The sequence below is a fragment of the Cebus imitator genome, unplaced genomic scaffold (assembly GCF_001604975.1).
Source record: "Cebus imitator isolate Cc_AM_T3 unplaced genomic scaffold, Cebus_imitator-1.0 Scaffold240, whole genome shotgun sequence".
Classification (NCBI taxonomy): Eukaryota; Metazoa; Chordata; class Mammalia; order Primates; family Cebidae; genus Cebus; species Cebus imitator.
Genome location: NW_016107555.1, coordinates 385502 through 397656, shown reverse-complemented (window position 1 = coordinate 397656; position 12155 = coordinate 385502). Strand labels below are relative to the sequence as shown.

General features: G+C 49.9%; 2 protein-coding genes across 3 annotated transcripts in view; one reads left to right on the top strand and one right to left on the bottom strand.

The window, feature by feature from the left end:
- Positions 1–3663, bottom strand: part of TAS1R1 (taste 1 receptor member 1) — a 16210-nt gene extending 12547 nt beyond the window's left edge. Inside the window, exon 1 of the mRNA XM_017498313.1 lies at positions 3476–3663. Coding sequence (XP_017353802.1) covers positions 3476–3663 — 188 coding nt within the window. The remainder of the gene's footprint in view (positions 1–3475) is intronic.
- An 815-nt stretch (positions 3664–4478) lies between these two features.
- Positions 4479–12155, top strand: part of NOL9 (nucleolar protein 9) — a 48360-nt gene continuing 40683 nt past the window's right edge. The window contains exons 1-3 of one of the 2 annotated variants that reach the window (XM_017498306.2): positions 4479–4959; positions 9284–9503; positions 9904–10031. In XM_017498306.2, coding sequence (XP_017353795.1) covers positions 4570–4959; positions 9284–9503; positions 9904–10031 — 738 coding nt within the window. In that variant the 5' untranslated portion in view covers positions 4479–4569. The remainder of the gene's footprint in view (positions 4960–9283; positions 9504–9903; positions 10032–12155) is intronic. The other variant, XR_005195417.1, reaches the window with a different exon arrangement.

Sequence of the window (12155 nt, the reverse complement as noted above, 5' to 3'; positions counted from 1 at the left end):
TGGCTCACGCCTGTAATCCCAGCACTTCGGGAGGCCGAGGTGGGCGGATCACAAGGTCAAGAGATCGAGACCATCCTGGCCAACATGGTGAAACCCTGTCTCTACTAAAAATACAAAAAAATTAGCTGGACGTGGTAGTGCACGCCTGCAGCACCAGCTACTTGGTGTGGGTGGGAGACCCTGCAAGTGCTGAGGCAAGGGTCTGAAGCCTCAGCCTGTTTCCACATAAATGATGAAATTAGAAATATAATCACATAGGTTATCATAGCTATAGATGCTTACATATATACTCATTATAATCTTTTAATGTTGCTAATGCTTCTCGGGTTGCAAAGTGTGGACCTAAGGTGACACTGTGAAAGAAGTGACACTCAGGCAAGATGCTTTAAGCCCTTTGTCACACCCGTGTAAGGGCTGCTGGAGGGCGCCTCGGCTGTGCGGCAGCGCCAGTGCTGGGAAAGTGCCCGCCGTTTAGCCAGCTAGGGAAGGAAACATCTAAAATGGCCGAGACATCTCCTTCCCCAGAGGAGTTAGGAGAAAACTCTGCTTTCCAAAGCTCTTGCGGTGGGCCTGACGGCTGTCAGGGAGCCCCACAGACACCCAGGGGCTTAATTGTCTCTATGTGATGCTGTGCTTCATCAGTCACGTTCCATGTCCACTTTCATGACCACTTCTGCACCTGGTTCCTCTTTTTCTTAGAAGATATAATCAGTAAAAGTAACGTAAATCTTTTTTTTTTTTCCAAGACGGGATTTCACCATGTTGGTCAGGCTGGTCTTGAACTCCCAACCTCAGGTGATCCACCTGCCTTGGACTCCAAAGTGTTATGATTACAGGCGTGAGGCACCACGCTGGCTGAAAGTAACATAAATCTTAATGTCTTTATTCTTTCTTGACAAGTATGGAAAAGTGCTGACGCATTATGCTCCTTACCTCATCTCAGGGACTTGAAAGCCCTGGGCCCCCATCCCTATGACACGTGGTGTACTTGACCCTATCACTGACCACCAATGCCTCGCCCTACCTACCCTGCCCCCTGCTTTGTACTCAACAAAAGTCAGAGTGTGCGGACACTTGGGGCCACTGCCGGACTCTGCGCTTTGGTTGGCAGTGGACCCCTGGGCCCAAACTGTGTTTTCTCTTTCTTGGTGTCTTGTGTCTTCTGTTTCCATGGTTTCTCATCTCTACTCCTGTAGAGAGGGGCTCACAGGACCCTATAGGGCTGGACCCTACACTCATGAGGCTGAGGCAGAATTGCTTGAACCCAGGAGGCAGAGATTGCAGTGAGTCAAGATTGTACCACTGCACTACAGCCTGGGTGACAGTGTGAAACTCTGTCTCAAAAAAAAAAAAAGATTAGCCAGAAGTGGTGGTGCATGCCTGTAGTCCCAAGTACTTGGGAGGCTGGGGCAGGAGAATGACTTGAGGCTGGGTGAGGCCCAAGTGAGGCTGCAGTGAGCTATGATTGCACCACTACACTCCAGCCGGGGGGAGGAGCAAGACCTCATCTCTATAAACAAACAAACAACAAAGTGTGCTAGCCTGTTCCACTTTCCAGCCTCTTGCTCGTTAGAAGGGTCTTCCATGGCTTCCACCACTTCTGTACCCTGAGTCACTCAAAGGAGGGTTCGTGCCTCCCGTATGAGACAGTTCCTCAGGCATCTGAAGCCAGTTTTCAGGTCTTCCCTCCTCCTGCCCTACCCAACCTCTCTTCCCAGCCCGTTCTCTTTATCCAGTTTTTTTGTTTTTGTTTTTTGGTTTTTTGACAGAGTTTTCCTCTTGTTGCCCAGGCTGAAGTGCAACAGCGCAATCTTGGCTTACCACAACCTTCGCCTCCCAGGTTCAAATGACTCTTCTGCCCCAGCCTCCTGAGTAGCTGGGATTACAGGCATGTATCACCACGCCCGGCTAATTTTGTATTTTTAGTAGAGACAGGGTTTCACCATGTTGGCCAGGATGGTCTCGATCTCCTGACCTCATGATCCACCCGACCTGGCCTCTGAAAGTGCTGGGATTACAGGCGTGCGCCACCGCACTTGGCCCTTATCTAGTTTATCTTTTTATTTTTATTTTATTTTATTTTTATTACCAAGGCAATGACACATTCTAAATCTAGTTTATCTTTAAGCTCCTAAAGCATCTGCTGGGATGTGTCTTCCCTTCCCACCCCATGGAGAACCATACTTGTCATCTGTAGGGTCCAGCAATACAGGGTCCTTTGAGCCCCCCTCTGCTGGTGTGGAGACAAGAAACTGTAGAAATAAAAGACACAAGACACAGAGATAGAGAAAAGAGAGTCTGGGCCCAGGGACTGCCAACCAAAGCGTGGAGTCCTGCAGTGGCCCCGAGCGTCCCCACACTCTGACTTTTATTTCGTATAAAGCTGAGGGCAGGGTAGGTAGGGCGTGGCATTGGTGGTCAGTGATAGGGTCAAATACACCACGTGACATAGGGATGGGGGCCCAGCCAAGGCTTTCTAGTTGCCCAGATGAGGTAAGGAGCAGAATGCGTCAGCACTTTTCCATACTTGTCAGAAAAGAACAAAGACATTAAGATTTATATTACTTTTACTGATTATCTCTTCTAAGAAAAAAGGAACCAGGTGCAGAAGTGGAACATGACCGATGACGCACTGCATCACATAGAGACAATTAAGCCCCCAGATGTCTGTGGGGCTCCCTGACAGCCGTCAGGCCCACTGCAAGAGCTTGGAGGAGGGGGTTTTTCTCCTAACTCCTCCTGGGAAGGGGACATTTCTGACATCTCCTCCCGAAGCCTGCAAAACAGCGGGTGCTTTCCCGCTGCGTAGCCAAGGCGCCCTCCAGCAGCCCTTTCAGGGGCGTGACAGAGGGCTTAAGGCATCTTGCCTTAGGGTCATTCCTTTCACAATGGCACCCCAGGTTCACACTTTGCGACCTGAGAGGCATTAGTAAAAGAACTAAGATCACCTACGAATAAGTTCACGTTAGAATAACTAAGGTCACATATGAATAACTTAGATCATCTATGAATACCACAGTTATGTCTCTAGTTATATTCTTCTTCATTATTTATATGGCAATAGGCTGAGGCTCCTGACTCCTGCCTTGGCACTTATGGGGTCTCCCCCTCACAGTCATCTGGGACTCTAGGGAGCTTTGAACCTGGGTAGGAGTGGAGAGAAAATAGAAGAGGGAAAAGACTGCCCTTGCTTAGGCCTTGCCATCTAGGTATGGTACAAAGCCAGGAACTGACTTCAATGGAATTATAATACAACCCATTCTAACAGCGAGAATGAAATAATTGGAAACTGGCTGAAGTGTCCAGGAAGGTCTAGCCAGCACTTAGGTGGCATGTGGATTGATGGGCAAGGGCTGGGGACAGTTCAAGGTGCAAAAGTAGAGAGACAAGGTCCTAGTTGAGGATGGCGGCCAGAGGGGCTCCATTGCCATGGGACCCACCCACCAAGTGTGGCTCTTCTGACTCCCTCACTCACCTGTCACACAGGGTCACCTCGGGTCTGTGCCTGACCTGCAGACAGCCAGAATGGAGAGGGAACAGGCCTCCCAGGAGGTAATCCCCGGGAAGGCTGAAGTCAGAAGACTCCATGCTGTGGCAGGCAAAGGCCCGGCAGCAGGAAATCAAAAGCTGCAGGCCGGCCAGGTGAGCTATGCGGAGTAGCATCCTGGCCACACGCCCACGCCCAGCATGGCCAACCAGTGTCCCCTAAGGAGGCCAGTCGCTTAAATAGAAGGCGGCAGCCAATGCTTTCTAACTTCATGCCCCCGAAGGGGGTGGGGCTGGAGCCCGGTGGCTGCAGCAGGGCTGTTTGCCTTGGCATTCCGGGCCTGCGGTGCCACTCAGGAACTGGACAGGACCAAGGCACTGATGCAAAGCAGGAGGCACCCAGCGATCCTTCCTCTGGACGGCTGTGGGTTCTGTCCACGCTCTGGTGTCAGTGACTTCACCTGGCTCAGGAAGGAAGTCCCGGCATTTTGGGGCGAGGCGGGAGGCTGGGACACAACTTCTCCGGGTGTTGTGAGGTTTTAGAACTTTTTACCTGGGCCTCAGTTTTTGAGACACAGCTTTGAGTCGACACCCTCCTGCCCCCAGTCTCCAGTTTTCTAACATTAAGATTCTGAGCCAACCGTCTTATACTTTCGCCTGGTTACCCAGCGTTGCTCACTTCGAGACAAATCCATGCAAACCGAAGGTATGCAAATAGACAGGTTTTGTTTAAACTGCCAATCCTAAAGCTTTTTCTGCAGGAGAAAAAAAATAAAATCCCGGGTGGATTTCCGGAGAGGTGGCCCTTGGCTGGTCTCGAGGTTTCTGGCTTTCTCTCCCCGGCAGGCTGGGGTAGAGAATTTGCATAATGTAAACGGAGTCCTCGGTGGGGTGGCGGAGCCCCCCGGCCCCACCCCCACCTCCCGCGACCAGGCCGGCGGGAGCCTCCCAGTGCGCTTCCGGAGGCTGCCGACAGAGGGCGCTGGCGGCGCCGAGGCTGCTCCTTTCGGCAGCTAGGCGGGCCGCAGGGCGGAGCTATGGGATCTCGCGAGATTCTCGCGCGGTAGGTGCTGAGCGCCCAGCATGGCGGACTCGGGGCGGCTGTTCAAGCGGGGTTCCTGCCTCTCCACTTGGCTGCGGGCCAGAAAGGCCCGGCCCCAGCTCATCCTCAGCCGCCGACCCCGCCGCCGGCTCTGGACCCTGCGTTGGTGCAGTCGGCGGCGCCTACGGAGGCGACTACTGCAAGCCCAGGCTGCCGGCGTGGACTGGAGGGAGGGAGTCCGCCAGGTGTCCCGCGTGGCGGCGGCCCGGAGACCCAAGACCGCGATCCCCAGCCCGATCCCTAGCCCGACCCCGGCCTCCGAACCCGAATTCGAATTCGAACCCTCCTCGCGTTGTCCCCGGCTCCTCCCCATCCCCCCGGTGCGGCCAGTGGGCCCTGGCCGCGCGTTGCTGCTGCTGCCGGTCGAACAGGTAAGTAAGGGGGGCCGGCAGGAGATCCCGAGGGCAGGGAGGGCTGGAGAGGCAACCCCAGGAGAGCTGCAGGCTGAGACGACCGTGGTTTCCAGGGCCTAAGTCGGCTGCAAGTCGGATTCAAGTCCATCCTGTTGGTGGTCTAGGCTCCCCTGAGCATCAGGGTAACAGGTACCCTGTAAAGGGGTCCCTAGGCCTTAAGAGCTAAAGGGACTTTATTTTATTTTTATTTATTTATTTATTTACTTATTTATTTTTGAGACAGAGTCTCACTCTGTCACCAGGCGCCAGGCTGGAGTGCAGTGGCATAATCTCGGCTCACTGCAACCTCCGCCTCCCGGGTTCAGGCAATTCTGCCTCAGCCTCCTGAGTAACTGGGACTACAGGCATGCGCCACCACGCCCAGCTAATTTTTGTATTTTTAGTAGAGACGGGGTTTCACCATGTTGGTCAGGATGGTCTTGATCTCTTGACCTCATGATCCGCCCGCCTCGGCCTCCCAAAGTGCTGGGATTACAGGCTTGAGCCACCGCGCCCGGCCTATTTATTTATTTTTTTGAGACAGTCTCACTCTTTCACCCAGGCTGTAGTGCTGCGGTGCGATCTCCGCTCACTGCCACCTCCGCCTCCGGGTTCAAGTGCTTCTTGTGCCTCTGCCTCCCGAGTAGCTGGGACTACAGGCGTGCGTCACCACACCCGGCTAGTTTTTGTATTTTTATTTTTCTTTCTTTCTTTTTTTTTTCCCCTAAGACGGAGTCTTGCTCTTGTTGCCCAGGCTGGAGTTCAGTGGCGCAATCTCGGCTCACTGCAACTTCTGCCTCCCGGGTTCAAGTGATTCTCCCGCCCTTCCTGCCTTAGCCTCCTGAGTAGCTGGAATTATAAGTGTTCGCCACCATGTCCGGCTGATTTTTGTACTTTTACTAGAGATGGGGTTTCGCGTGTTGGCCAGGCTGGTCTTGAACTCCTGACCTCAGGTGATCCGCCCATCTCAGTCCCCTAAAGTCCTGGGATTACAGGCGTGAGCCACCACGCCCGACGATTTTTATTTAATTTGAGAGGGAGTTTCACTCTTGTTGCCCAGGCTAGAGTGCAGTGTCGCAATCTCAGCTCACGGCAGCCTCCACCTCCGGGGATCAAGTGATTCTCCTGCCCCAGCCTCCCAAGTAGCTGGGATTACAGGTGTTCACCACACTCCTGGCTAACTTTTGTGAGGTTTTTTTTTTTTTTTTTTTTTTGAGACGGATTTTCGCTCTTGTTGCCCAGGCTGGAGTGCCATGGCAGTCTCGGCTCACCCAAACCTCTGCCTCCTGGGTTTAAGAGATTCTTTTGCCTCAGCCTCCTGAATAGCCGGGATTATAGGCATGTGCCACCATGCCCAGCTAATTCTGTATTTTTAGTAGAGACGGGGTTTCTTCATGTTGGTTAGGCTGGTCTCGAACTCCTGACCTCAGGTGATTCGCCTGCCTCAGCCTCCCAAAGTGCTGGGAATACAGGTGGGAACCACTGCACCTGGCCTAATTTTTGTATTTTTAGTAGAGATGGCGTTTCACCATGTTGGCCAGGCTGAAGTGATTCTCTTGCTTCAGCCTCCCAAAGTGCTGGGATTACAGATGGGAGCCCGGCCGCCCTGCCCTGAAAGGGACTTTAATAGTAAAAACAGAACAAAACAGGCCAGGCGCGGTGGCTCATGCCTGTAATCCCAGCACTTTGGGAGGCCGAGGCGGGCAGATCACAAGGTCAGGAGATCGAGACCATCCTGGCCAACATGGTGAAACCCTGTCTTTACTGAAAATAGAAAAATTAGCTGGGTGTGGTGGCACACACCTGTAATCTGAGCTACTTGGGAGGCTGAGGCAGTAGAATCACTTGAACCTGGGAGGCGGAGGTTGCAGTGAGCTGAGAGCATGGCTACTGCATTCCAGCTTGGGTGACAGAGCAAGACTCTCTCAAAAAAAAAAAACCACACACACACACACACACACACATATATGTATGCACAAGACTCTGTCTCAAAAAACGCACACACACGTGCACGTACGTATGCCAGGCGCAATGGCTCATGCCTATAATCCCAGCACTTCGGGAGGCCAGGATGGGTGGATCATGAGGTCAGGAGTTCGAAACCAGCTTTGCCAACGTAGTAAAACCCCATCTCTACTAAAAATACAAAAATTAGCCAGGCATGGTGGTGCACGCCTGTAGTTCCAGCTACTAGGGAGGCTGAGGCAGGAGAATGATTTGAACCCAGGAGGCAGAGGTTGCAGTGAGCAGGTATTGCACCACTGCATTCCAGCTTGGGCGACAGAGTGAGACTTTGTCTCCAAAAGAAAAGTTTAAAAAAAAAAAAAAATATATATATATATATATATATATATATATATATATATATATGTATGTATGAAGTACGGGCCGAGCACGGATGACTCACACCTGTAACCCCAGCCCTTTGGGAGGCTGAGGTGGGCAGATGAACTGAGGTCAGTAGTTCAAGACCAGCCTTGCCAACATGGCAAAACCCCGTCTTTACGGAAAAATACAAAAATTAACCAGGCAAGGTGGTGTGTGCCTATAATCCCAGCTACTCGGGAGGCTGAGGCATGAGAATTGCTTGAACTCAGGAAGTGGAGGTTGCAGTGAGCCAAGATCACACCACTGCATTCCAGCCTGGGTGACAGAACGAGACTCTGTCTCAAAAACTAAATCAATAAATAAAGTACGTTATAGTCACCTAATACAATGTGATCCGTTACTTATCTGTTACTTGGAAATCAGTTACCTTTTTAAATTATTTTATTTTTCCTAAACTTTTTTATTTTTTATTTTATTTTATTTTTAAAAGACGGGGTTTTACCATATTGGTCAGGCTGATCTCGAACTTCTGACCTCAGGTGATCTGCCCGCCTCAGCCTCCCAAAGTGCTGGGATTATAGGCGTGAGCCACTGCACCTGTCTATTTTTCTTCAACTTTTAAGTTCCGGGGTGCATATGCAGCAGGATGTGCAGGTTTGTTACATAGGTAAATGGGTGCTTTGGTGGTTTGCTGCACTGATCAATGCCTCACCTAGGTATTAAGCCCAGCATCCATTAGCTGTTCTTCCTGATGTCCTTCCCCCAGACCTCCACAGGCCCCAGAGTGTTGTTACCCACCATGTATTCACGTGTTCTCATAGTTCAAATCCCACTTATAAGTGAGAACATGCTGTGTTAGGTTTTCTGTACCTGAATTACTTTGCTGAGGATGACAGCTTCCAGCTCCATCCATGTGCCTGCAAAGGACATGATCTCGTTCCTTTTTATGACTATACCCTTTCTAAAATGTTTGTTTAATTTTTATTTATTTATTTGAGACAATATCACTCTGTTGCCCAGGCTGCAGTGTAGTGGCATGATCTCGGCTCACTGCAACCTCTGCCTCTGGATTCGAGCGGTTCTCATGCCTCAGCCTCTGGAGTAGCTGGGATTACAGGCAAATGCCCAGCTAATTTTTTGTAATTTTAGTAGAGATGGTGGGGGTGGGGGTGGGGGTCAGGTAGAGGGGAGTTTGCCACATTGTCCATGCTGGTCTCAAACACCTGGCCTCAAGTGATTTCCCCCAACTCCTCCTCCCAGAGTTCTGGGATTACAGGTGTAAACCACGATGCCGGGCCCAGTATTTATTATTGATGGAATGCAGTGGTGTAATTATAGCTCACTGAAGCCTTTGCCTCCCAGACTCAAGCAGTCCACCCACCTCAGCCTCCCAAGTAGCTAGGACCACAGATGCATGCCACTGCACCCCTGCTAAATTTTAAATGTTTTGTAGAGAGAGAGGTCTTACTGTTGCCCAGGCTGATCTTGAACTCCTAGGCTTGTGTGATCCTCCTGACACAGCTTCCCAAAGTATTGGGATTACAAGTGTGAGCTACTGTGCCTGGTCTTACCTGCCTTTTGATGTAGGAATAGCAAGTTAAAATTTTAGAATGTTTCAGTCATGGCCAGTTGCAGTGGCTCACGCCTTTAATCCCAGCACTTTGGGAGGCCAAGGCGGGCGGATTACCTGACGTTGGGAGTTCGAGACCAGCCTGAGAAACTCCATCTCTAGTAAAAGTACAAAAATTAGCCGGGTGTGGTGGCGGATTCCTGTAATCCCAGCTACTCAGGAGGCTGAGGCAGGGGAATTGCTTGAATCTGGGAGGCGGAGGTTTGAGTGAGCCGAGATTGGGCCATTGCGTTCCAGCCTGGGCAACAAGAGCAAAACTCTGTCTCAAAAAAAAAAAAAAGAACTTTTCAGTCCTTAGTGACAGGATCTATAATATTTGTTGTTTCTGTTTTCTTTCCCTGCTAGGGTTTTACTTTTAGTGGCATCTGTCGTGTGACTTGCCTCTATGGCCAGGTGCAGGTATTTGGTTTTACCATCAGCCAAGGCCAGCCTGCCCAAGACATCTTCTCTGTGTATACCCACTCTTGCCTGACTATCAATGCACTTCATTACTCGATGCCTGAGAAAAGCAAGAAGGAACTCAAAAGGGAAGCCCGGATGTTGCTCAAATCTCATCTTAACCTGGGTAATAAAAAGAACTGGGTAATAATTTACTGAGGACCTACTGTAATAAGGCTAATTAATAATTTTTCCATGCTTACTATGATCTAGACATTGTGCTGAGAACTTTGCTATATATCTATACAGACCCGTACAAGGGTCCTGAGAGTGAGAATACTGTTATTTTCACCATTTTACAGACAAGAAAAATTGTTCAAGTCCACAAAGTTATTATGTGACAAACCTAGATTGACTTCTCCTCCCAGGTGTGACCTTAGTATGCAATATGACCCCCTGAAAAAGGCTCTCAGCTGTAATGCCTACTCTCCTAAGGTTTGTAGTTTAGCCGAGGAGATGGCAGTCCTAAAGGCTGTGGAATGTAATGAAATTACTGCTTCTAAGGTGGTTTATTTTTCTCTTTACAGATGACAGGCGTTGGTCGATGCAGAACTTTTCTCCTCTGTGTTCCATTGTGTTGCTGGAACATCTGAAAACTACCGCTGTGAACTTCATAACCAGCTATCCAGGTGCATCCTACGTTTTTGTGCAAGAGGTAGAACCTGTTTTCTTTCAGAGTTTTGCTAATGACTTGCACCAAAACAGTGATATCAAATGACTATGCATGATGTTGTCTTGGAAGAGCAGTTTGTGTGTCACATGAGTGCTCTCGGCCCTCTCCCAGGCACTTCCTCCAGCCACTACGTAGGTCCTACAGAATGTAATACGTGTTTATGGAAAATGGTACAGAAAGGTATATCATGAAAAATGTTCATCCCCCCCTTAGGTTTATTCCTCAGTGAAAGCCACCATTTTATATCATAGTTGGTTAAGTGCTTTTTGGGTTTTTATTAGCATCACACTCTAACCAACTGAACTGAGCTAACCAGCCCTGCTTTTTTGGGTGTTTTGTTTATTAAACAGAGTCTCACTCTGTTTCCCAGGCTGGAGTGCAGTGGCACGGTTTCTGCTCATGAACTCCTGTGCTCAAGGATCCATCTGCCTCCAAAAATGCTGAATTACAACGTGAGCCACCGGGTGCGGCCTCACCTCTAAATTTTTGCTGGCCGTATTATTCATTTCCTTCAGTTCTTTTTTTTTTTTTTTTTTTTTTGAGACGGAGTTTCGCTCTTGTTACCCAGGCTGGAGTGCAATGGCGCGATCTCGGCTCACCGCAACCTCCGCCTCCTGGGTTCAGGCAATTCTCCTGCCTCAGCCTCCTGAGTAGCTGGGATTACAGGCACGCACCACCATGCCCAGCTAATTTTTTGTATTTTTAGTAGAGACGGGGTTTCACCGTGTTGACCAGGATGGTCTCGATCTCTTGACCTCGTGATCCACCCGCCTCGGCCTCCCAAAGTGCTGGGATTACAGGCTTGAGCCACCGCGCCCGGCTCCTTCAGTTCTATTACTGTAATTGTCTCTCATGGGCCAGAAGGTGGAGTCTAATCTACAGGATTGGCAGACAGACTGGACATGTGAGGTGTGAGGAAAAATCAAGGAATTACAGCAGGTTTTTTGGCTTAACCACTGAGGTGCACGTAGTCGCCGTTGTTGGGGGCACTGCAGGAGGAGTGGGTTTCTATTTGTTAACTTTGAGGTGCCTGGTAGACATCCACCCGGACGTGTCAAGTGGGCAGTTGAATATGTGAGCCTGGAGTTCAGGGAAGAGTTGGGAGGTGTAAATATGGGAATGGGAGCCTTCAGCAGAGAGGATACCCAGGCCACCAGATTCGATAATAATGCTGATGGAGTTGAATAGGTCGAAACAAGACAGTTCCAGCTCTGAGTACTGGGGCACTCCAAGAAAAGGTCCAGGCAAAGATGAGGGAGCAGAAGACATTCATCAGGGTTGGCTAAAAACCCAGTGTGTGATGTCCTGTAGGTCAGGAAGTCTTTGAAGGAGACTTAACTGAACAGTGGTGACAGATGCTGCTGGTGGTCAGGTGAGAGCTGAGAAAGCACCATCTGTAGAGAGTGGGAAGTAGCCTGATTGGAGCAGGGTCAGGAGCCTGGGTGGAGAGGGACTCCTGAGTTTGGTAAAAGTTAGCGGTAAAGGGAAGGAAAGAAATGAAGTAGTAGTTGGGTAAGTATGATCAGGAGAGTTTTGCAATTTTGTTAAGATGGATGAAAAAAATTTGCTGGGACATGGCAGATGGGAATGATACAGAGGAGGAGAGAAGGTGGCCAAGCAACAGAGGATGCTGGAACTATGTCTGTAACTTGGCTACCAGGGATGGGTCTGGTTCTGGCATCATGTGGCCTTAGGAGCACAGCCAGGTCATTCATGGTGGCTACAGGAAGTGCCTAGGAGAGGGCCAGAGGAAGCAGAAGGTGTCCTCTGATTATTTCCTGCTGCACTGGGAAATGGAATCAAGGTCATCACTGCGTGGGAAGCAGATAGATACGAGGTGGGTGTCAGGAATCTGAAGTGAAAGGAGAGAGGAAATGAGAGTGGGACAGTGAACGAACTGTTGTGATTGCCTGTTAGTCACTCAGAGTCCAGTAGCTGGACCAGGACTGCAGAGGAGGGGATGCAGTTGCCTGCTTCCAAGCGTTTGCTGCTGAACATGAGAATGCTCCAGACACCATGGGGAAGTCACCTTCTTTTTTCATTTATTTTCAGCTTTATGTGTTGTTTCTGGGACTTCACCACCACTGTTCATATTTCTTTTTTTTT